General features: G+C 41.9%; 1 protein-coding gene across 4 annotated transcripts; it reads right to left on the bottom strand.

Moving 5' to 3' along the window:
* Positions 1-42: 42 nt before the first annotated feature.
* Positions 43-26,011, bottom strand: POC5 (POC5 centriolar protein). 4 transcript variants are annotated; one of them, XM_048931786.1, is made up of 11 exons: positions 22,651-22,749; positions 14,190-14,337; positions 11,153-11,346; positions 10,624-10,800; positions 9,410-9,514; positions 8,037-8,216; positions 6,093-6,255; positions 4,450-4,568; positions 3,492-3,605; positions 2,480-2,656; positions 43-461 (listed from the first exon to the last, which is right to left on the bottom strand). In XM_048931786.1, exons 1-11 carry the CDS (start codon positions 22,747-22,749, stop codon positions 312-314), a joined length of 1,626 nt encoding a protein of 541 aa, XP_048787743.1. In that variant the 3' UTR covers positions 43-311. The 4 variants fall into 4 exon arrangements, with proteins under 4 accessions (XP_048787743.1, XP_048787741.1, XP_048787740.1 ...); XM_048931784.1 differs by lacking the exons at positions 14,190-14,337; positions 22,651-22,749 and adding an exon at positions 25,900-26,011; XM_048931783.1 differs by lacking the exons at positions 14,190-14,337; positions 22,651-22,749 and adding an exon at positions 25,643-25,893.

Genomic DNA, 26,011 nt, shown 5'->3' with positions numbered 1-26,011 from the left:
AATGCACTAGCATTTATACTGAAAGTAAACAATTCGGACAAATGTATTTTATTCTTTATTTGAAAATGTGCAAAAGATTCTTTATTTAAATAAAGTGTTTATCTTAATAACCAAGTTTTCAAATAGGAGGTAGAATAACATTTCAAGGTCGTTTTCCCCTCCAGAAGCTTTCTGCAAACACTTTTTTTCTGTTAAAAGGGCTGAAAACATGATGCACACTGTAGGTCTTGCTACGTCAAGCTTTGAAAAGACTGGGAAGAGGTTTAAATTACTTATCTTGATAAAAACCTCCACCAGTGAAAGATATTTACTCAGTCAACAACTTTTATTGACTGAACGCTGGTATGAGTTTGGCTCTGAAGCATTCGCCCAACTTGTCCTGCAGGTCTCACAGTTGTAGAACCAGAAGTAAGGAACACAGTTCGAGGATATTTAGCAGCAGTGGCTTGGGATATGGTTTGCTGAAAAGTAATCAGACACCACAGATCTTTAAAGAATGCAAAACAACCCAACTCCATTCAAGTAACTGTAAGTTAACTGTAGTTTAAAGGGAAAGATTCCTAATACAAACTGAACCACACATAAAAAAAAACAAAATAAAATGGGGTAACTATTTTTTATTTACTTCCTTATGTAATATACTTAGAACATAAAGTGCTAAGCTTCCAGTTAACCATAAACCCTGAACTTGATCACCTTGATCTACATGATCTAATTTCAAGAGTTTTTGCTTTTAAAGCTCATTCAGAATATTCCTTTGCAGTTCTAATGTAATAACACCAACACTCCTTTTAAGTACAGCATTTGCTATCAGAAAGTTGAATTGGTTTCTGAAAGGAAGAAGCTTGCATTTACTTAAGAAACAAATTTCTCCCCTCAAGCTAGACTTCTTACTGCAATATACAGTAAACATATACAGTATATATATGCAAAAATTGTTCTTCTCTTAATCAAGGTAGGCTCTGTCAGATGACAAGAGAAATACTTGAGTCTGGTTGATGTGCATTTAGACTTTTATTTGCAGGGAGAATATAAGGCATATATTTCTGGGAATGTCTAGGAATACAGAAACATTGTCCGAGCAGCCAGAGATCAAGCTAGAAAAGCTAAAGCGGAGATGAAATTAAATCTGTCCATGGACAACAAAGGCAACAAGAAGGGCTTCTTCTCAGTGACAAAAGGAAGATTAGGGAAAATATGAATCTCTCATGAAGGAAACGAGACCTGCTGATCTGGGGCAGTGAAAAGGCAAGGTATGAGTGCCTTCTTTAACAGCAAGTCTGGCATTTAAGAATCCTAGATCTCAGAGGCCAGGATGAATGGCTGAAGCAAGGAAAATGCACCTTTGGTAGGAGAGGATCAGGTAAGGGAATACCTGAGCAAACTGGACAAACTCTACAGGTCCTGGTAGGCTGCACTGACAAATACTGAGGGTATGGGGTATGAAGAAAGGCTGAGAGAGCTGGGGCTGTTCATCCCAGAGAAAAGAAGGGTGAGGGGGGATCTCATCAATGTTCATAAATACCTCAGGTAAGGGTGCAGAGAAGATTCTTTTCATGGTGCCCAGTGCCAGGACAAGAGGCAGTGGGGACAAAGTGGAATAGAAGAGGCTCTGTCTGAGCATTAGGCAGCTCTTCTGTGCTGTATCAGTGACAGAGCACTGGCACCAGCTGCCCTCAGAACCTGCAGACCCTCCTCTCTGGAGATCTTGAAATGCCACCATGACAGAGGCCTGGGAATCTGCTCCAGGTGTCCCTGATTGAGCAAGGTTGGACCCGGCGCCTTCCAGGGGCACCTTCTAACCTCAACCATTTTGCAACTTTGTGACTGCATTTTTAAGAGGCAGGCTTTGGAGCAATAGTGACACTAGTCATAGACTCTGAATTCTTAAAAAGTTAAAACCCTTTTTTGCTCAGACTGGTCTAAATGCACAGTGACAGACTAAGTGATTTGGGCTACCATTTACAGTCGCCTTTTATATTGCTTTCATACCCTATTAATGCACTTGTCTCAGTATTTCTTCAGATAAGTGGGGGAAACAAAAGGATACAACAAGAAGCAGGCCAGATGAACTTTGTTGCCTCTTGATAAAGATTCTGCTTTTTTCTCCAATAATTTGCTATCCTCAGCTTGCATGGTATCTCTACCATGTTTGAAACGATTGCTCCACTGCAAAGCTTGTCTTTAAATGGCAGCCGTGTGATGATAGCACCTAACACTGTTGGACCAGATGACAACCAGCTATGGACAGGAAGACTCACTGAAGAGTTGGACAAGAAAGAGATTATTACGCCTATGAACAAAATATGATAAAAGAAGTAAACGCTGCCACTTCACCTTACTCTGTTATTCTGTCCAGCTCCAGTACTGCATATTGTTTTAAAAAGCACTCGTCTAATTATCTATCTCTTCATGGTGATCATCTTTATTTATACAATATAATATTAACAACACTATTACAAGCATAGTTCTGACTTACCTGAGTGACCGGATGATGTTTTTCAACAATGACCGAACTCATGGGTGGAGCAACTCCCATCACTGCTAAACTACCACAAATTCTGTGTTTTTGTCCCATATCACATCTGCCTGTGATTCGAGCAGTGATTGTTCTCCCTGCCTTCTGTTGAGCAGATGTTATTACTTTTGCCATGGGCTACAAATAAATTAGATATTAGTTAGCAAAATTTCTAAGCATCATATTTACGATGTTTTAGTTTTTTGCTTATGTTTATTAGCTGCTTGCCTAACATAACATAGGAAACTGCACGTAGTAACTTATGTTACACATGGGACGGAAGTTGCTCCTCCTATTTGTAACCTAGTTAATTCTGTTTTTTTCCACAGAGATGATTTTTAGTGAAGTGTCTACTGTCCTGAGGGGGGTAAGGCTAATTTGACAAAAATCAATCTGCACGGGTAGTTTAGCTTTGCTCACTGGCAGCATACTCCAGTGATAGCTGCAGGCACTTTCATCACCCTGACAAGCCTTTCCAGCAGTGACACAGCAGATACAAGAACACTTCTAGGTGATAGAAAGTTGCATCTTTCTGATTGCTAGCAGCAAATTGCATCAGATGGAAAAAGAAAAGGAGAGCAATGCAGAGGAGCCTTGAGGAAATCTAAAAGTACTGTTTAGTAACAAATACAGAAAAGAGAATGAGAGAGACATATTAAATAGCAGGAGGCAAAAGCAGACCGTATTTTTTTCCAGAACAAAATGGTACCATGTGAAACACCAATTGTTCCTCCTGTATTATACCCAAATGCACATGCACTTCTCTTACTCTTTGTCACTCCAAAAATGAGTTAAAGCTTATCCTAAGAGGGTTTTTCCATCACATTAGCAAGCATTCACAAGACAGTGTCTTCACACACGTAACTGAACTCTATGACAGTTTTCTCAACTACACACTTGAGCCTCTCTAAAAAAGTGGAAACTAATTATTTGTTATAATTGTCTTAAAAAAAAGTCAGTCTGAGCATGTTACCAATTTTTGAGTTGATGCCAGCCCAGATCCTGCAGCTGTGCCAGGGATGATTACTGGAGAATCAGAATCTAGCCTTGTCTGAGAAGTGCTTGCATGACCCAGGTGAGTAGAAAACTGTTAATTGAATTGAAAGAGTTTAAAGAATGAGTATAATGTTCCCAAAAATACAGTTTTGCTCTTTAGATAGACAGTCTATTGACTATTCCACTTACCTTTCTAAATTCAAGCTTTTTTGCAGATGTATTAGTACTATTTTTAATGTTTTATTTTATTTATTTATTTTTTTTTGCTAATTTAAAAATCCTTTTTAAAAAAATACTTGTCTAAAAGTTCATGGAAATTAAGTGACTAACATTTGGTACTGTTAGAATGGAAAACTGGGGAAAGAGGCAAGCATGTCTTCTCCCTGTTCTAGTGTGGAATTGTTTTACAGCAGCAGCGTCTTCAGCATAACTCCAGGGCAGGTCTAGAATTTCCAGGCTACTGGGTACTAATCTGGATAAGCCGACATGACAGGACAATAAGATAAGTTTTTCCTCAGTGACTACACATGTTGCATTTTTTTAAAAGAAATTTAATGTCAAGCTAACTTCCATTTTTCCCCCAGAGAACAGTAAGCTCAGTTCTTTTTTTTTGGCAAGCCACTCTAACAATTTCTTTTTTCAGTAGAAACCTCGGAAAGCAAATTCTGCTTGTTATAGTGACTTTCTTCTCATCACCTTAACACATCTTCACTAAAATCAAAGACAGATCTAACTGAAAGTATGGCAAGTCTTAGCAACCATGACTTATGCACTTCATTTACAGCAAATACTCTGAACATACTTGTAGGTTTCTTTTTATACTTAGACTAAGTTCAAATTCCTTCAGTTCATGGACTATCATATCATATTTATCTTTAAAAAGCCCCAGGGTAGGAAATTTATTTTCACTGCTAGTGAATACAGCACTGACTTACCAAGTCTTCCGTGTGAAGAGCAGTTGCTGGTGCAGGGGGTGGTGAAGGGGGACTGTACTGTGAATGAGGTAGCCTTCCTGCTATAATGGCACCATTATCTTCTCTCCTACTTCCTGAATCTATTGTAAGAAACACAGAGTAATGGGATCAGCACATAATCTAGCAAGTGCTGGGGAATACGAAATATGTTATAGTAAAAGTTTTACTACTCCTTTGGTATTTCTGTATAAACGAATTAAACAGATCTATTTTATTCCTTATTTGGAATAGAATAGTCTATTCCAATAGTCTATAACAGTCTATTCTACTCCTTATTTGACCCTCCTTTTCAGAAATCTGGGAACAGAAATTTCAGGTGACCTGTTTCTCTGTTTTGCTCTGCTTGTAGAATTTCAGTGCAAAGCACAGAGCTTCTGAATAGTGCTTGCAAATACTATCCCAACTGTGCAAGAGCTGCCCTTACACTAAAGGCCAAAAATTACTTTAGAAAGACAGCAGTGAGGCATGGAAAGACTGTACAGAACACATCACCATTCTTTTGCCTCAGTGCAGACACCCTGGGGACATGTGATCTGCAGACCTAAGCACAGAATCTTCTCAAGTTGTTTCAGCCTTTACTTTTAGAATATATGCTTCCTTAAGGGAAACAGAAAGAAATACTCTTGTTTACTCTTCCATTTCTAAAGCAAATAATGCAACAGGAGCTCCAGGAGAAGCTCATTAGAGTATATCGTATAGCAACTGGTTTTTTTTTTTGTTGTTGTTGTTTTTGTTGCTGTTCTCTTAAAGAGAGCAGTAAAAATATAATAATTAACATAGTTCAATTGGTACAATATTCAAGGTTTTCAAGAATGAAAATATGCCAGAATACACATTTTATACAAACATATACGTACATATACATACACACACACACACACATTAAGCTTAGGCACAGAAAGGATCATGGCATACATATCTGATCTGCATTACTTAAGCAGTGGTATTTCCATTATAACAGAACATGACCTATTGTGGATTCAAACTAAAAAAACATGATATGCAAAATCACCCATCAGTAAATCAGCCACAGACTGCTGACCATCTGCACTGTCTCCAAATACTAGACCCATGTCAAATTGTGATACTTGCACACCATTAATAACTACCTGTAAGTCTTTTAATTCTGCTTTTACTTGCAGTGCCAATAGGTGGCACTGCAGTGTTTGTAGATACATATCGCAGACACAGAAATGTAAGGGACCCATTACAAAACACATAATCCAGTTACCCATCACTGTCTGTGAGACATACTCTCTGTTGCAAGTTTTTTTGAAAATAATCAACACGCAGATGTAAGATAAAACTTGAGAGCAGTTTTGTGTTTATAACACATTGAAAGGTAAGCATTTTATTCATGAATTCACCATCTCCAAGAAATCATTTATTTTATTTATTACTTAGCAGTATGTTCTTCAGCATCAGAACATTTTTTTTACATATTCAATCCATCTTTTTAAAGAAATATATATTTGATAAAGTCTTCATATTAAAAAAAAAAAAAAAGAAGAAGAAAAAAAGGAGAATCTTTTTTAAAAACAACAGAAGACAATAAGAACAACAAAAACTACAAACTCCCAAATTAAATCTACTTTTATACTCACCGGGATCTGTCCTATTGTCCTTGCCTTGAAACATGGTCATTGCTTCCAGATTCAAAGCACAAACACCACGCATAAATGCTTTCTTCATAGTGTCTTCATACTGCTCTCTTTCATTATGCAGACGCAGAATCTCAGCTCTTGTTTGTTCCAAAGTAGCAGTTAGCTACAAAAGAGAGTATGGAAACAGCCACCTTGTACTTCTGGATGCAAACCACGAACATGTTCAATTAGCTTTAAAAGTCACTTAATGTGTTTACAAAATGTATTTTCACTTCAAAATCTCTAGTTTGCAAAGGATAGAAGCACAGAAGGACTTGGGCTGGAACTAGATGATCCTTAAGCCCTTCTGTGATTCTATCCATAGCAAACTAGATGGCAGGGTTGTCACCCACTAGATTAGGCTATCCATGAACCCATCCTACCTGACTTTGAAAATCTCCAAGCATATGGGGCATCCACAACTTCCCTGGAACAGTTTGCTCCAGCTACCTCACCAACCTCTGTGTAAAAAAAAACAACTTCCCCCTAATATCTAATCTAAATCTTCCCTGTTTTAGTTTAAAACCATTTTCCCTTGTCCTACCGCTATCGGACAGTGAAAAAAGTTGGTCTCTCTGTTGTTCATAAACTCCCCTTTAGCTACTGGAAGGCCACAATAAGGTCTCCCTGGAGCTTTCTTTTCTCCAAGCTGAACAAGCTCAACTCCCTCAGAGATTCTTTATAAGAAGTGCTCCAGCCCTCAGATCACCATGGCAGCTCTCCCCCAGACCCGCTGCAACAGTTTCACCTCCTTCTTACACTGGGTGCCCCAGTACTGGATGCAATACTCCAGATGGGGCCTCATGAGCATGGAGCAGAGGGGGACAACTCCCTCCTTCTCCTGCTGGCCACCCCTCTTTTGATACAGACCAGGATATGGTTGGCTTCTGGGCAGCAAGAGCACACTGCTAGCTCAGGTAAAGCTTTTCATCCAGCAGAACCCCCAAGTCCTTCTCAGCAGGGCAGCTCTCAGTGAGTTCTTCCAGCCTATACACATGCCTGGGATTGCCACAGTGTAATTGCAATATCTTGTGCTTCAGCTTGTTAAATCCAATTAAGCTCATTAGATTCCAGAGCACTGGAACAGTCTGCACAGAGAGGTTGTGGAGTCTCCTTCTCTGGAAATATTCAAGACCCATCTTGAAATTTTTCTCTATGATCTATTGTAGGAAACCTGCTTTAGCAGGCCGTTGGACATTATGATCTCCAAAAGTCCCTTTCAATCCCTACAATTCTGTAATTCTGTGATGTGGGCCCACTTCTCAAGCTTGTCCCTTTGAATGCCAACCCTTCCTTCTGTTGTATCAACTATACCATTTAGCTCAGCATCACCTGCAAAGTTGCTGACAGTGCACTCAGTCCCTCTGTCCAGACCATTGATTAAGATGTTGAACAGTACTGGTCCAAAGACAAATCTCTGGGGGACAACAGTCATTACTAACCTATCTTCACGATAAACTTTGAATATTTTTCAAGAAGTGTAGTTGACAGGTTGAAGACAAAAATACACTTCTAACATAGTAGCTGTTGTAGAAAAAGATATTGTACTCTTTATGGTCATTTATAATAATAATAATAGACCTTTATTTCTATAACACCCTTCTTCTTCAGTGAGACCTCAAAATAAGTAGCAAATATTAACAGTGTGTAGGAATCAGGTACAATTCCTAGTGATGTGAAAATAGATATTTACTTCACCTGCATGTGCAGATCAGCAACATTTTACATCAGAAAGCAACCACCTGCAGGAGAAATCCTAGATCTCCTCACATCTTTTCCTGTACTTAAGAGCTTTGTTCTCTTGGAAAGTCTTTGTGTTTTTCAAGCTTGCTGAGAAAGATACGCTTTGGGGAAATCGATGTATTGAGAGGAGTTAAGGAATGTAAAAAAGAAACTTTACTATACCTCCGCAATTTTGGCTTCATAATCATTGGTAAGCTGAACACAGATATCTTCTGCCCTTAACTGACAGGCTTTAGCTACTTTTTCTTTCCATCTTCCTTCACTGAGAGAGCGCCATGCTGTCCATACCTTCTTCTTCAAAGCTGTCTGGAACTGTTTATCTGCTATTTTGTTTGCATATTCCTTGGGAAACAAATGAAATCACGTTATAAGCAAGTGCAAGTTAGCTAAAAACTGAAGTGATTGCGGATGACTCCTTAGCCACATATTACTCAGACCACAGTGGGAATGTCTGAACAGTACTGTGTTTATGTGCTGCTTCACTGTGAAACACCATACCAGTAGCTCAATCATTCTGCCTGCGCACGCATTAAGGAACTTTACTCAGTAACAAAAAACACACTGTAGAGCACCTACATAACACAAACCAGTGTTTTTATTCACAGCTTAATGACTTGTAAACAAAAGCCTCGCATATACAGTACAAGCCTACAGTCACAAGGATAACTGATGTTAGCATAAATCATCATCCTTAAAAAAAACCCATACATATAGAGTCCAGGATGCTTTAACTAGTTGTTTTTTTTTTTTTTTTTTTTTTTTTTAAAACATAATTCTATAATTCCACTTCAATAACGAGTAATTCTATTGTTTCAAAATATTTACCAGACAATATACTTTAGCATTGCTTTTTTCAGAAATTAATCGGAAGAAATAGAAAAAGTTGAGTAATTTCCCCAAAGTAGCTCCAAATTATTAGTAAATTCCCACATGGGAGAGAAGGAAAAGAGAAAAGGCTATCCCTTTCTGTGAAACAGCAGAGTTTAGGGCACTGTCAAATAAGCATGAATCTACTTTGGACAGTGAAAGTTTTGCAGCCGTGATTCAAGATCCCCCTTTTCTGTTATGTTTCATTTAGCAGACTCTTTACAGCACCTGGCACAGTGCTCCACATTTTGTAAGTATCTAGCTCTTAGCTAATGCATGCTTTGGCAGCTAAGTTTTAATTGTGAGACTGGGTCCCAAAAAACGTAGGATGTGATATTTAGTGATTTAGTTGTTCAAACGTAATTTATTTAAAATTAATAGACATTCCCTTGTCACCTACTTCAGAGTACACATCCTGTAAACTTCAGCGATTCGCTATAAGACGATCACAGTAGGAGCAAACCAATATCCTAAACAAGTAGTTTCATTTCTTTCACCATCCCAGAGAGTATTCAGACAGCAGCATTTTTGGGGACACTGATGCTTTCAAACTGTTATTTGACATGGGAGACACTGCCATTTCTTCCAACAGTAACAAGAGCATTACCAATTCTGACTCTTGTATTCACAGCTTTCATTTTCATCACATTTTTATTTTGCACACATACCTCTTGTTTAGCTTTAATTTGCTGAATCCGCCACAGTGTAAACATTCTCATTAACTCTATTTTCTCTTTCTTCCTCTCTAATGCTTCTGTCATGTTAGTAATCACCTGCAAAAACATTTATTAACGTTACATCAAGAGCTATGATCTTTGTAATCTCAAACGGAATGGAGTTTCAGACTTATTTTCACTTAAAGCATTTACTTTTAGCATCAGCTTTTTATTACATCTTCCTTTTAATCCAATTAAGCAGGGAAAAGCAATCAGAATTCAAATCAGGAGTAGCAGTCATTCACTGACTCTTGTCTAGATTTCAAGAATAATTTTCTCATAATACTATCTGTTTTTATAAATGTAAGTTACTTTACTTAAATATGGCAAGCTCTAACTGTTTGTAGTTTCAGAAAAACTGTGTTTCAGTCATAAGTAGAAAATTTATCTAAAATTAGAAGAAAACATGCATAATTTGTCATCAATTAGGAAATGCATTTAATTTTTGGAAAAATATCACCCTTCCTTCAGATTCTAAGTCCATCAGCAGATTTTTTGGAATACAGACCAGCCTTTTTAATTGTAAATATGAATTCAAAGTCCAAACTTTGTGAAGTCTTCTCAACTAAAATGTTTAAAAATTAGGTTAATGTAATTGAATCCTCTTATTTTATGCGGTTGCAGGTCTACCACAATTTTATGTGCATTTCCACAGTTAACTTTGAAGTTGTTCATAGAAAAATATAGCATAGCATAGCATAGCTATGACCATATAGAAGACCACAAATGTGCAGTTCTAAGAAACTCAAAACTAAGACTCTCTAAACATTTTGAAGACTGCTACCTAGTTAAAATGCAGTAAAACCAATCCAATCAATAGAAAAATGAATGGCTTTCTGCAGATAAAAGCTAATAGACTCTTGTGTGATTTTCACAAAACAAATGAAGAATAAGATTAGATAGAAGATTTAAAAGCAAACAATGTAAAATATATACATACTTCATATTACATTTCCATTGTTAGAAGCTTATTTCCATTGTTAGAAGCTTCCCAGCAACAATGATTCATTTTCCCACCATACAGTCTTAATGTGTTATTTTTTCACAATACAGTCTAAAGATATTTACTTATTTGTAGCAAGTATTTGGTTGGTCAAATAGACAGTGTAAAAAAGTTTGTTTGTTTTTAAAGAGAGAACAATTGAACTCTGAAATTGAAATATTACCTCATCTTTTCTGCCAATAGAGATCTCATAAGTACGTAGCAACTCTTTCAGGTTTTCCATCTCATTATTCAATTGTTTCACATGTTCAGCATGTTTCTCTTTTTCTTGTCTCATTTGATGCTTGTGATGTTCGATAAAACTTAATTTCCATTTTCTCAATTCACTCAGAACATTTGTCTAAAAAGTAAAAGGATGACAGTAGTGAAATTCATAAAATTATTTCCCCTCCCCCCTAATCTTTTAATCTTTCAACACTCTGCAATTAAGGACAGATCAGTATTTGAAGGGAAGTCTCCAGGCTGTATGCACCTACGTACATTACCAGACGGTGAACTAACTAAACACCCAGTGACACAGAAAGTTACTCTATTTTTGTCTCATACTTACATGCAATATGCAACAAAAACAAAAAGAAAACCATAATTTTGGAATGTAACCACTATACAAATTTCCCCACACTCCCACTTAATCTACAACAACATCCTGACATTTGTATTTTATTTTTAAGGATTGCATACAAAATAAATACCTTAAGACTTCCACTCCAGAGATCAAGTATATTTTCTATTTGAGTAACTTTTTCATCAGGTACAGTTAATTCAGTTACTATGGTTTCATCAATTTCTCTTGGAGTGTGTGTCGACTCTTGTGAAGAAGTCTCTTCTGAAACAGGGCAAAGTTGTTCCATATTGACCTCAGTACGCTCCCTCACTGACAGTAAATCTAAAAATGATACAGAAAATAAAGATTAATACTTTGTAAACAGTAACTGGTCTGCATTTTGGATTAAGTCAGAAGCTAGGCAAAAAAGGAAAAATAAATAAAATGACTGTCAAAAGTCATGTATGCCAAATTGTACCTAATTCAAATACATGTCAGATACAGATATATTCAAGCTAACAGTCACACTGTAATAGTAGTAAAAATCAAAATTACTGTTCACTTAAACATAATCTTTGAAAGTCTTTTCGTATTAAAGAGGACGACTAAAACAAGTGAAGATGAATGAGGACAGTGTTGCCAAAGACAAAAACTAACTCTGAAAATCCTGAGTTGGCTCTAATTCCTCCCCAGTGACTTGGGGATGCCCAGTATCAAGACAGAGAGTACATAAATCCTGGTAGCACAAATCACATTTGGAAACTGTAGATAACTTAATATTTACGTTTAGCTGAATCTACCAGACTACAGTTTTTGTACTTTGACCTAATATAATGGTTAAGGATGTTTTATCTTCCCAGTCAAAATAGTTTTGAGTCACAGTTTTTAAACTGTAAACTGACTGTTCTCATTCTAGGAGTTGCAAGTGTAAATCCTTCTGTAGAGGATTTTTTTTCCCCACAGTTTCCTATAGTTGACTGTTAAAGAATAATTGCCACAGTACATAATATCAACAGCTTCTATTGATCTCACTTCTTGTGCAGCTTTCACATAATTCCCTCACAGGATACAACTACACTGGATAAAGTTAATAGGCTTCACAGATATTCCATTAAGCAAAATATTTTCTCTTTCCAGATCACCATTCTCATGTTTCCCCTGAGCTCCAGAATCACAGCTTCTGTATTTCCTATGGCAGTTGAATACATTCTGAGAAACAAGCATGCTAATTCTTCAGAAAAAGAAGTTATAGGTAGGATATCCTTAATGACCAAGATTCTCCACTAGCATTCTAAAAATGACAATATTTCTCCTGGAAAATATTAATACTGGAAGGTGAGGTGTCGGCGCAGACTCACGCTGGAGTAAGGACACAGAGAATAACCAATACTGCCATCCTCACTTTCATCATGTCTTACTTTAAGAACCCATTTCTAGATTACTATTTGCTATACTGTACTAACATGAGTTAAATAAATGTCAACTGACAGGCTAATTGGACTGCCTTAAATTCCTGACATACAACTATGGAAGATGTATTTCATTTTATTTGTTTTATTTCATTTCATTTATTCTATTCTGAAAGGACAAGCATCTCTCTGTGTCTATTTTGTAGTTTCCTGCACTGGTAAATTCCTGATAGCAGAAACGGCCAAGAATATTTGCTTACATTATAAATAAAAAAACATTTATCATCGAATCATAGAATGGCTTGGATTGGAAGGGACTTAAAAATTATGCAGTACCAACTCCCTTCCATTGGCAGGGTTGCCAACCACTAAATCAGGCTCTAGATCAAGTTGCCCATGAACCCATCCTACCTGGCTTTAAAAATATCCAGGAATGAGGCATCCACGGCTTCACGGAACAGTTTGTTTCAGGCACCTCACTACCCTCTGAGTGAAAAATTTCCCCTAAAGTCTAATCTAAACCTCCCCTCTTTCCCCCCCTTGTCCTGTCACTAACAGACTGTATAGAAAGTTGGTTTCCCTTCTGTTTACAAGCTCCCTCCAAGTACTGGAAGGCCACAGTGAGGTCTCCCTGCAGCCTCCTCTTCTCCATGCTGAGAAAACCCAGCTGTCTAAGCATTTATTTATTAGAGAAGTGATCCAGACCTTTGATCATCTTTGTGGTTCTTCACTGGACCTGCCTGAACAGCTCCATGTCTTTCTTGTGCTGGGTGCACTTGGCCTTGCTGAAACTCATGAGGCTCATCTGGGCCCACTTCTCTAGTTTGTCCAGGTCCCTCTGGAGGACATTTCTTATGTTGTATCATCTATGCTGAGATTGGTGCTATCCAATGAAGATAATCAGCACTAAGTTTCAAGGCCAATTAGCCTTTATTTGTAAAATGATCTAACATATTACATGTTCCTCTAACTAGAAGAGAAAATATTGTCCTCAAGGAGACAAGAAGGGAGTATACAAAAATGCAGGAAAATATTTTCATGATGAAATGGCATACCTACACAACAACAGAAATCAAAGTAAGTTCTTCCTGATTCTGTAAGCTAAGAAATTAGTGAAGACACAAATATGATTATTTAGTATTTCTTTTGAAGTTAAATTAACAAAACTTCCTCAAGCTAAATATGATTGACAAAAGCAACCAATACACAACCAGAAATACCAGTGCACGCTGCATCATGCAATATCAGCGCACCACACGACAGTAAGTTTATACAGACAGAGCTGAATACCAAGTAATGAAATAAAACTCAAAAATGGAAAACGGAACTAAAAGAACAATGTTCATGTAGTAACACAAATAGTAATTCTCCAAAGCTCTGTTCAGCTAACACTTCAAAATAATCTTACTTTAAATATGCATTTATCTATCACGGCAGTACAGTTATGAGTAAAACTAGTTGTGATCTGACAAACTTCTATGAAGTAAAGGCACCTTCTTCTGCACTATTGTACCAACTATGGTGCAAAACAAAAATGAACAAAAATGTTTATTTTTACCTTTACACTACTGAACACTGAGAATTATCACTAAATCAGTACTGTCACTTTAAAGCCATATCAAGCAAAACCCTTCAGTGAATATAATACCTCCCTAAGTTTCTTGTGCAAAATATAAATACATTATATATTAGCTATATGCTCTTCTCAAGCAGGAACTATTCGAAAAGTCACAACACTGCTTTCATAACATCAACTCATAGCTTTGCACATATTACCTGGAGTTTTATGGTAAATGGTGTCATCTGTTACACTTGAAAATCTGCCCCTTCCTCTCAGTTCTGAGGAAGGTTCTGATTGCTTTGGGATGCACACTTCAAACTCTGGAGTCACTATAACATAACGAAGCAGTTCTTCATACTCATCCTGTCACAAAATGTTGACAATTGTCTAATTGTTGATCTCAACCATATTTATATGTTGCATCTCTTCCCCGAGAACCCAAGGTTTCATGTGTCCACCAACCTAGAAATAATTCACATCTGAGTTGTCAATCCAAGTCTGTCTGAGCCTGGTCCACACAGACCAATACTCTCAATTGTCCCTTTGCTTCCCCTGGCTGGAAGCAAGGCCATTCTAATTACTGTATCCATCCTTTATTTCCTGTAGGTGGATCATCAGGATCAAACACGAGGTCTTACAGCAACTCTGCCATGGCTAACTGCCTTAGATACTGGCTACTTCTTTTCATAGTAGTTCACTTACTTGGATGAAGCATCAGATCTTCCTTGGAATTGCCAAGGTTGGATAAGACCTTTAAGATCATCCAGTCCAACTGTCTACCTGTCACCAGTATTCCCACTAAACCATGTCCCTCAGTACAACATCTAACATTTCTTGAACACCTGTTAGGGCTGTTAGGTGCAGAGACACAGGTGCACTGTGGAGCTGTTTTTCCTGATTTTCTCTAGCAGTCTCACATGAGTTCTGACTCTCCATGAGGAAGATATTTGGGGATGTAATGAATTTCCCAGGAGCCTCCACATGATTTCCAATTCCGGATGATGGGGAAAGAGCTTTATTTTCCAGGAGATGAACAGTGGAAGACCTGCTGATAAAGATTGGGACTGACCCTCTCTCCTCCAGTTTTATTTTTGACTTGTTTTGATTTATTACTCTTAATTATTCTGTATTATCACATATCCTTTTAATAAATTAGCTTATCCTATCTCAAATGGGCTTTTCACCTATTCCTTCCCACTCTTCCTCCCAGGGGGAAGGAGAGGCATCATATGATTAACTCTTCAAATTCTGACACTCAAGTTGTGAAAATTTAGAGAGGAAACGATCACCTGAAGTTACCAATTACATATAACATGCTATTGAATCTACCAGCTAAAACAATCTTTTAAAGCTTCTAGTATAAACCACACATTCCTGAGGCCTTCAGGCAATCAGCAGATATTTTAAGAATCCAGGTTTTGTACACTTTGGCTAATTTCCAGTTTCCCTTCAAATTTCCACTTTTCATCCTCTAGACTACTATGTCAAAATTAGAGGTCTAAATAAATGAAAATAAAGCTATATGGCATATCTTTTTGACAAGGAAAAAGAAGTATCACATTCCACAAAGAGGTAATTAGCTGCAAATAATCAAGTTATCAAGCTGTTTTTTTTTTAACTAAACTCAAAGACAAATTAAGTACAAAAACAACAAATTGCAGCACGGATAAAAAACACAGATCGAATGCAGAACCCAGCGCTCGCCCTTCTTTGTGCAGATGGGAACCACCCTCATTTTGTCCAGATCTCAAGGCAAGGCCTCTTCATCCTCAAGGAGGTCAGAACTCCTCCCAGCTTAGCATCATCCACAAACTCATTGATACAGCTAACAGATCTTTATTGGAATCAACCGTAAAAACAATATAGAGAAATGGCCGGGAAATGGAGCCCCACAGAATCCCGAATAATGAATGGAATTGAAAAATGAAAATGAAATTAATGAAAATTAATGAAATTAATGAAAAATGGAGCCTCCACAGAATCACAAAATAAGGCACGCATAACCAAGGCTTTATGATGCCATCAGCCACCTCCCACAGAAAAGCTTCAAATAAAGGAACCCTGACAACAGAACACCAGCTGTGATGCAAGGCAGCCAGTCAGCCAAGGCAGGCAGGCAGGGGCCAGGACTCCAGCCAGCCAGCCAGCCAAGGCAGGCAGGGGCCACGACTCCAGCCAGCCACCAGCCAAGGCAGGCAGGCAGGGGCTACGACTCCAGCCAGCCAGCCAAGGCAGGCAGGCAGGGGCCACGACTCCAGCCAGCCAGCCATGGTAGGCAGGCAGAGGCCACGACTCCAGCCAGCCAGCTGAGGCAGGCAGGCAGGGGCCTCGACTCCAGCCAGCCAGCCATGGTAGGCAGGCAGGGGCCACGACTCCAGACAGCCAACCAAGGCAGGAAGGCTGGGGCCTCGACTCCAGCCAGCCAGCCAAGGAAGGCAGGGGCCTCGACTCCAGCCAGCCACCAGCCAAGGCAGGCAGGCAGGGGCCACGACTCCAGCCAGCCAGCCAAGACAGGCAGGCAGGGGCCACGACTCCAGCCAGCCAGCCATGGTAGGCAGGCAGGGGCCACGACTCCAGCCAACCAACCAAGGCAGGCAGGCAGGGGCCACGACTCCAGACAGCCAACCAAGGCAGGAAGGCTGGGGCCTCGACTCCAGCCAGCCAGCCAAGGAAGGCAGGGGCCTCGACTCCAGCCTGCCACCAGCCAAGGCAGGCAGGCAGGGGCCACGACTCCAGCCAGCCAGCCAAGACAGGCAGGCAGGGGCCACGACTCCAGCCAGCCAGCCAAGGCAGGCAAGGCAGGGGTCTCGACTCCAGCCAGCCACCAGCCAAGGCAGGCAGGCAGGGGCCTCGACTCCAGCCAGCCACCAGCCAAGGCAGGCAGGCAGGGGCCTCGACTCCAGCCAGCCAGCCAAGGAAGGCAGGCAGGGGCCACGACTCCAGCAAGCCAGCCAAGGCAGGAAGGCAGGGGCCTCGACTCCAGCCAGCCAGCCAAGGCAGGCAGGGGCCTCGACTCCAGCCAGCCACCAGCCAAGGCAGGCAGGCAGGGGCCACGACTCCAGCCAGCCACCAGCCAAGGCAGGCAGGCAGGGGCCACGACTCCAGCCAGCCACCAGCCAAGGCAGGCAGGCAGGGGCCACGACTCCAGCCAGCCACCAGCCAAGGCAGGCAGACAGGGGCCTCGACTCTAGCCAGCCAGCCAAGGCAGGCAGGCAGGGGCCACGACTCCAGCCAGCCAGCCTAGGCAGGCAGGCAGGGGCCACGACTCCAGCCAGCCAGCCAAGGCAGGCAGGCAGGGGCCACGACTCCAGCCAGCCACCAGCCAAGGCAGGCAGACAGGGGCCTCGACTCTAGCCAGCCAGCCAAGGCAGGCAGGCAGGGGCCACGACTCCAGCCAGCCAGCCTAGGCAGGCAGGCAGGGGCCACGACTCCAGCCAGCCAGCCAAGGCAGGCAGGCAGGGGCCACGACTCCAGCCAGCCAGCCAAGGCAGGGGCCTCGACTCCAGCCAGCCACCAGCCAAGGCAAGCAGGCAGGGGCCTCGACTCCAGCCAGCCAGCCGAGGCAGGCAGGCAGGGGCCAGGACTCCAGCCAGCCAGCCATGGTAGGCAGGCAGGGGCCACGACTCCAGCCAACCAACCAAGGCAGGCAGGCAGGGGCCTCGACTCCAGCCAGCCAGCCGAGGCAGGCAGGCAGGGGCCACGACTCCAGCCAGTCAGCCGAGGCAGGCAGGCAGGGGCCACGACTCCAGCCAACCAACCAAGGCAGGCAGGCTGGGGCCACGACTCCAGCCAACCAACCAAGGCAGGCAGGCTGGGGCCTCGACTCCAGCCAGTCAGCCGAGGCAGGCAGGCAGGGGCCACGACTCCAGCCAACCAACCAAGGCAGGCAGGCTGGGGCCACGACTCCAGCCAGCCAGCCAAGGCAGGAAGGCAGGGGCCTCGACTCCAGCCAGCCAGCCAAGGCAGGGGCCACGACTCCAGCCAGCCAGCCAAGGCAGGGGCCACGACTCCAGCCTGGAAGCCGAGGCAGGCAGGCAGGGGCCACGACTCCAGCCGACGCAAGGAGGGACGACGATTCCAGCCAGGATGTGAAATAATGAAATAAAGAAATAGAAATGAATTAAACAATGCTTGGCCTTGCCTGGTTTCTCCATACGATGCTGGGGCAAATTCTCCCCATAACAAATTTTTGGAGATATGACTAATTCGTTTTTTTTGTCTTTTTTTGTTTGTTTGTTTGTTTTTGTTTTGTTTAATTTTGTTTTGGTATATGTTAAGGCACTGTCTAACAAGAAGTCAGCTTCTTGGAGTGGGTCCAGAGGTGGGCCACTCAGATGATCAGAGGGCTGGAGCACCACTCCTATGAAGAAAGGTTGAAGGAACTGCGCTTGTTTAGCTTGTAGAAGAGAAGGCTCCAGGGCCTTCCAGTACTTGAGGGGAGCTTATAAAGAGGAGGGGAATGGCTGATTATGAGGGTCGCAGTGCTAGGACAAGGGGGAATGGTCTTAAACTGAGACAGGGCAGGTTTCCGTTAGCTATTAAAAGGAAGATTTTCACACAGAGGGTGGTGATGCACAGGTTGCCCAAGGAGGTTGTGGATGCCCCCTCCCTGGAAGCATTCAAGGCCAGGCCGGATGTGGCTCTGGGCAGCCTGGTCTGGTGGTTGACGATCCTGCACACAGCAGGGGGGTTGGAACTACATGATCATTCAGGTCCTTTTCAACGCGGGCAATTCTATGATCCTAGGATGGTATGGATATCTGCAGTTGGAAGGATCCCCCAAGGATCAGCAAGTCCAACCCCTCACTCCGCAGAGGACCACCTAAATCAGACAGTCCTTCATCTGCAGCATCTCGGGGCCGTGCCCACTGCCCATTGGGGCAGCCCATTCCATGCCCACCGCTCTCTGGTGCAGGCCCTTTCCCTGACCCCCAGCCGCCCCTGGGGCCCCCTGCCACAGCTCCATGCCGTTCCCTCGGGTCCTGTCGCTGACACCACGCAGCACAGCTCAGCGCTGCCCTCCGCTCCCTGTGGGGAGCTGCAGCCGCCATGAGGGCTGCCCTCAACCTGCTCTGCTCTGGGCTGAGCACAGCCACGGTGCTCAGCTGCTCCTCACACACTGTGCCCTCAGATCCTCCTCCATCTCTGGAGCCCTCCTTTGGACACTCTCTCCTCCCATCTTATGGAGTGGCACCCCAACCTGCACCCAGCGCTGCAGGCGAGGCCGCACAGCGCAGAGCAGAGTGGGACGGCCGCTTCCCTCGCCTGCCAGTGCTGGGCCTGACGCACCCCAGGGTACGGTTGACCCTTCTGACTGCCAGGCGCACTGCCGCCTCAGATGCAATTTGCCGTCAAACCAGATCCCTTTTTGCCAGGCTGTCCTCCAGAACTTCACCCCTGATGTCTGCACACAGAGCCAGGGCACCCCATCCCAGGTGCAGCACCAGCACTCGCCCTTCTTCCTGCAGATAGAAATAGCATCTTAAAGCTAACTCTTAACCCTAAGAAGTTACTTGTCAGGCAGATCCAACCGATCTATTTAAATGATTACCTCATCGAATGCAAATGACTACATACGAGGTGCAAGAGTTCAGTTCAAGAGTTCAGTTTAAGTCACCCTATTTAAGGATTACTCCAGGGTCCACCTTACTACAGACATGTTAAGTGCTCAAGTACACAAGTCAAGTTATAAGGAGATTTTTTTAGTATTTCAACTTGTGACACTTACTAAAACTTGAGTAATCTACTCCACACAAAACTACACTCTTTCATGTATGACAGAAAACAAAACTAACCTAAGAATAAACTAAAATTATCTGAAAGTGTAAGGATACGTCCTTTTCCCCCACAGGATGTAGTTCACAGTTATGGAAGCCTTAATTTGCACTGTTACTTTTATAATGTATCTCTTTGTGCACTATTGCACTTGTACTGGGATACAGGAGCCAAGTTATAGTCTGTATTATCTGTTGGTCAGATTTATAAAGAGACACCAGCATCTAAGATAAAACAGCACTTAAGATTGACAGAAATATCTAAAGCAAGTTATCCAACTGAAGTAATGCAGCTACTAAGATTTACAGCCCTAATCACATCTTCTACAAACCAAAATCCCTTTCAAATCCAGTTCGCTGCACTAAGAGTGAAAAGTGAATCAATGCTGTACTAGACACGTATTCAGTAGCAAAGTGGCCACTCAGTATTATTCTGCTCTATCATTCCCAATGAGGTGGACTTTGAATCTCCCTGGCAATCATAGGAATCACACAAGAAAATTCTGGTCATATAGTATTTCTTGCCTTCATCCTCTTTTCCAACTACAAAAGATACTGGAAACACAGCTAACAGATTACTGTCAGTGTCTCCAGATTAATAAAGCTTATTAACAGAGAAGTGTATGAAATGCAGAAATGAATTGCAACATGAATAAAAAACGCAGATTGGGTGCAAGACTTAAATAGTTTACAAGGTATGATTTTTCAGTGTATGTTCTTAGGATGCATAAGAATTGGACAATAACTGTGTAAAAACATATGCTAATTGTAAGATGTTACATCCAGTATTAAGAAAGCTGACACGCATTAGCAGTTAGGCCATGCATACCATGCACTTTTACCAGGTACTTATCTCAACTTCTGAAGCACAATCTTTTATACTGCTTGTTACGTGAAGAGCAAAAGATAAGTTCTCTCTCAATTGCTCTTGACCCACTTATATAAGTTATCCTGCAGTGCATTAGCTGGCATTCCAAAAACAAGTGACTTCTCACAGGTGTACAAATAGCAGGTATGTATACAAGCAAGGAAACTTGGTATTAATTCCTGCTGTTAAAACTTCAACAGCTACTTACTCCAACTGAAGCTGTGTTTTATCACTGCCACAAGTTCAATCCATTTAAGTGTTTTAATGTCAAACTTAAACAGTATCTTGTAATATCCCAGTCACACACACTGATGTATTCTGCCATTGCCAGCATAAACTGGCATTTTAAAAGGAACAAAGGCAATTGAGAGGAAGAAAAAACTGATCTTAACAGTGCTTAAGATGAATGTTCCCTTTCTATCTGGTAGCAGAAGTATACACACATTTGCACAAGGCAACCAGCAAAGCTTATTGTAAAAATTAACCTGTTTTGGTTAGAATCTTATTGAGGGAAGAAAAACAAAACAATGCCAACATCTACTCTGAAAATAGTAACCAACTATTCATAGAATCCTAGAATCACCAAGGTTGGAAAAGACCTAAAAGATCACCCAGTCCAACCGTTCACCTATTCCCAATAGCTCCCACTAAACCATGTCCCTCAACACAACATCCAGCCTTTCCTTGAACACCCCCAGGCTCGGTGACTCCACCACCTCCCTGGGCAGTCCATTCCAGTGCCTGACCACCACCCTTTCTGAAAAGTAATACTTCCTCATGTCCAGCCTGAATCTCCCCTGCCATAGCTTGAAGCCATTCCCTCTGGTCCTATCACTAATGACACGAGAGAAGAGGCCGACCCCCAGCTCACTACAACCTCCCTTCAGGAAGTTATAGAGAGCAATGAGGTCTCCCCTGAGCCTCCTCTTCTCCAGGCTGAACATTCCCAGCTCCTTCAGCCTCTCCTCATATGGCCTGTGTTTCAGACCCCTCACCAGCTTTGTTGCCCTCCTTTGAACACGTTCCAGGGCCTCAATACCTTTCTTGCAGTGAGGGGCCCAAAACTGGACACAGTACTTGAGGTGCGGCCTCACGAGTGCTGAATATAGGGGAACAATCACCTCTCTGCTCCTGCTTGCAACACTGTTCCAAGCCAGGATGCCATTGGCCTTCTTGGCCACCTGGGCACACTGTTGGCTCCTGTTCAGCCGAGCATCAATCAATACCCCCAGGTCCATTTCCTCTATGCAGTCCTCCAGCCACACCGCCCCAAGCCTGTAGCATTGCCTGGAGTTGTTGTGGCCGAAGTGCAGGACCCGGCATTTGGCCTTGCTGAAACTCATCCCATTGGCTTCAGGCCAGCTCTCCAGCCTGTCCAGATCCCTCTGTAGGGCCTCGCTACCCCCAGGCAGATCCACACTTCAGCCAATTTGGTGTCATCTGCGAATTTACTGAGGGTGAAATTGAAATATTGAAATATTGAAATATTAAGGATAAAGATCTACTGCTTTCAACAGCATAGGACAAATACTTTATCCAATTATTTTTCCATCCCTTCAAAATGCAAAGAAGACCCCCTTCCTTTGTAGTTGCAGCACATTTAATGCGGGAAACAAACACTTCCTTTCATCGCGTAAGAAACTGCATGCTGCTACACTTCATTGCTTAGAAATTAGAGGTTTCTATCCTGGTTCTCACCTCTTGATAAAACTTTACACACAAAAAGTAGCACCAGAAAGAAGAGAACTATAGTATTTTTCTTACAGCTGTCACTGATCACCCTCAGTGATGTGTGATTAGATGTGAATTTTCATTTAAGTTGAAATTTCTTGTGAAATGCACAGAAAGAAATCCAAGTAACTTTATTTTAATCACACGTTTTACTTTTGTCTAATTTGCTTCATTTCCTAGCATTTATTTTACTATATCTCTAAAACACAAAAAAGGCACAAGTTTTATTAGGTTTCCTCACAATTACGCGTAGCCAGATAAAATGCTGTAATGGTGAACCAAATGAGGTTGTCTCTTTCCTACCTGAACATCTGAAGAAACAGAACTGCCCCGAACTGAGTCTTTCAGCAAAACTGGACTTGTGCTTTTCTCCTCATCTGATGACATCCTGCACAAAGTCATAGAATCATAGAATCATAGAATCACCCGGGTTGGAAGGGACCCCAAGGATCATGTAGTTCCAACCCCCCTGCCTAGCAGGGCCACCAAACATACACATTCAGATCAGGTTGCCCAGGACCCCGTCCAACCTGGCCTTAAACACGTCCAAGGACGGGGCATCCACAACCTCCCTGGGCAGCCCGTTCCAGGGCCTAACCACTCTCCTAGTAAAGAACTTCCCCCTAACATCTAACCTAAATCTTCCCTCCTTCAAAAAGGAGGAAGTCAGTCAATAAAACAGTAGAAACTCAGCTTCACTTTTTATTTCCAGGATGTTCACTAACCTCTTTCACAGAAACACAGATACTGCTGTAGTATTTACCTCAAGTAGGTGGGGGGAGAGCCCATGCAATGGGATAACCTGAAAGTGTCCTTGTTACATATACTGCTATAAGCATAGACTGAAAGGCATTTAATTGCTTTATCCAAACCATACTCAAAAACATGAAAAGACTTCAACTGACTTTGAGACTCAAAACACGAATGACTGAGAAGCAACAATACAGCAATTTTGCCATTCTACACTGGTTGAGTAAATGTTATGCCTAATATTCCATGTTACACAAAATATTTTACATTAAATATACGGCGCAACTACAATACAGTGATAGAGGAAAAAAATTATATTTGGAGAGACTATAGAAACCTTAATTTATGAGCACAGTTCTATGTCAAAGCCTCCTCCTTCTTAGTTGCAGTGTTTGGAGTTATATATCTTACTTCAGTACAAAATTCCTACAGAAGGATATAGGAACGCCTAAATTCTGCTCTGATTTTTTTTTCCCCTGGAAATACCACAATCCAGGCTGAGATGATGCCCTGAATGCTTACCATGCAGCATAAAAAATTTGTTAATGAATGAATGGCAGAGTGATGTAGCTGCCTGATGAACATCAAAAGTAACCACGAGACACTTTTGAACAGAGAGCTGTTAGCTGAGAATAAGCCTGGGAAGAAGACCACTATAAATAACCAGATGAACAAAGTATTGGTATAGTGTAGCTAACAAGCATGCAAGTTAAAATAATTTTTAGACAGGCCTTTAAAACTGTCAATCATAATATTCTTAGCTGTTTTTTAAACAGATGAATTTTCTGACAGAAACATTATTTTTAAATTGCCAATTGTACTGATATTGCGTTGGCAGGAAATGTCCTCCTTAATGACCATCTTATTTCAAAATACTAAAAAAAAAAAAAAAAAAAAAAAAAAAAAAGCAATAAACTCAGAGCGCTCTATATGGGAATAGAGATGGAAGTTAATTCATTCAGTTTTATGAGTTATGCCAGATACTGATTTGTCATGAACCATAGAAGACCTCTCTGCCATTCATGGCTTTCAGTATGCAGAATGGGAAGTTAGTGTCTGTGCTGATATTTTAAAAATGGCATAAACACAACTCTAAATGCTGATTTCCTACTGCCTAAGGTTCAAAAAACCTTTATTATCTCACTGCTTACTGCCTTCTTATGTTCTTTCAAAGGCCCCAAATTCTTCTTCAGTAAATCAAACCATGTGCTTTATAACTCACAGTTTCTCAATTAGTGGGTCTCAAGCAGTCCAGAAGTCCTAGAGATATTCAAATGTGCTCACATGCATGTTGGTGAGACAAAGGATCAGTTAATTACCAGGTATTCATAGAAACAGGAAGAGTGTAACAAATTACAAACACTGCTCTCTTCATCAGCCCATTTAACAAAACTACCTACCACCAATTCTTATAATTAAACACGAAGCCACTTGAGTTTCACATGACTCTGAAGCGTCTAATGAAGTGGAAGGAAAAGTTTGTTCATTAATTTAAGGCCACTGACCTGACTTTCAGCCTTCTGAAACTCTTAACGCTCAGTTTAGCATATATAGCTCTTTGTGTATCATTGAAACTATGCTTGAGTTTGTGGTTCTTCAACTCAGCTGCTTTCTTTCACACAAACAATGTTATCTCTCCATTTCATGCCACTTTCCAAGCTTAAAACTGCAGCTCAGCTATCTGAAGTCACTTTATAGGAGTCACAATCTGCTCAAGCTCAGTGTCTGCCTTCTCTGTCTATCCCTTTTCTTTATTCCTCTGGACTAGACCTCTACCATGTGCACCAGAATTCTAACCCGACTGTCTTTACTAACTTGAAAATCACTTCACATTACAAATAGCACACTTCTTAAATTTTCAGCGTTCCTCACAACACTTCTATTTTCCCCATCAACATCTCTGGTGTTCTTGCCTGCAGTCCAACCTGACATTCTGATTATTGCAAAGTCCAGCACAAATACCAGTAAACCCAGAATTCTAGAAAACTGCTCATATACAGAACAGGCAAAACTACTGTAAGATAAATACAATTCTTTTAAGCTTATGTTTGCACATGCCATTGTCACCTCATGCTAAAAATAAGTTATCTGCCTTGATCTGATTAAGAGAACACATGGCAAGTTTCTAAGAGAGATATTTATCATGGCATATGAAGACATCGGTAAACTGATTTGCTGAGGTGCAAATCACGAAATTCGACGAGGCTACCGAGAACTTCATGGTTATCTCGTGCCTCTCATCTTCCCCAGGCGTCTGCCAGGACACTTCTGACCACACCAAAGCAAGGCTCCTGCTAACAGCACTAAGCTAACATGAAACCGTTAAGTGTATGACCGCAGTGCTAAGGACAGCTACTTAAAGAAACAGCCCTCAGCTTTACAGATCTCTCATTTGTCTCACCGCGGCTGTTCACGCCACTAATTCCGAACTATCTGAGCCCCATGAGACTTCTGCTTTGGCAGCCTGCTCGTTACCTAGGGTGCTGCTTTCCGACGAGCCTCTCACCCAGGGAAGAGGTCTACTTCCGGAGGCCCTTTAACTTACACGTATGAAGCGGTACCACTCAAACCCGGCGCCTGCAGTGCCGATTGCCCGCTGCGGCCGCCTCAGCTGCAAAGTAAGGCCGAGCCGCGGGGCGTCACGCAGCAACCCGGTGGCACGGCCGGGCAGGAACACGGCCGAACAAGTCAGGAAGAGGAATCAAAACTTCGTACGTGAACGCATCCCTTTTTTGTCCTGCTACAGACTGGGCCTCTAAGGCTGCCGGGCCACCTCGGGCCGCCCCCCGCCTCCCTTCTCACCTGCGGGCAACGGTCGGAGCGTCCGCCGGGCGCAAGGGTTTCAAACTACCGAGGCGGAAGAAGAAACGCCTCTCTGATAGGTTCAGCCGGCTTCTGCAAGGCACTCTCTGAT

Source organism: Lagopus muta, chromosome Z (genome assembly GCF_023343835.1).
Source record: "Lagopus muta isolate bLagMut1 chromosome Z, bLagMut1 primary, whole genome shotgun sequence".
Taxonomy (NCBI): domain Eukaryota; kingdom Metazoa; phylum Chordata; class Aves; order Galliformes; family Phasianidae; genus Lagopus; species Lagopus muta.
This window is presented reverse-complemented; position numbering and strand designations above follow the sequence as displayed.

Excerpts from the sequence above, each read along its gene's own strand:
- POC5 (XM_048931786.1), bottom strand. The coding sequence starts at position 22,749 with ATGACTTTGTGCAGGATGTCATCAGATGAGGAGAAAAGCACAAGTCCA. Across the intron at positions 11,347-14,189 it reads CATTTACCATAAAACTCCAG|ATTTACTGTCAGTGAGGGAG; the intron begins GTAATATGTGCA and ends TATCATTTTTAG. Across the intron at positions 2,657-3,491 it reads TGGCATCAACTCAAAAATTG|CCCATGGCAAAAGTAATAAC; the intron begins GTAACATGCTCA and ends ATTTATTTGTAG.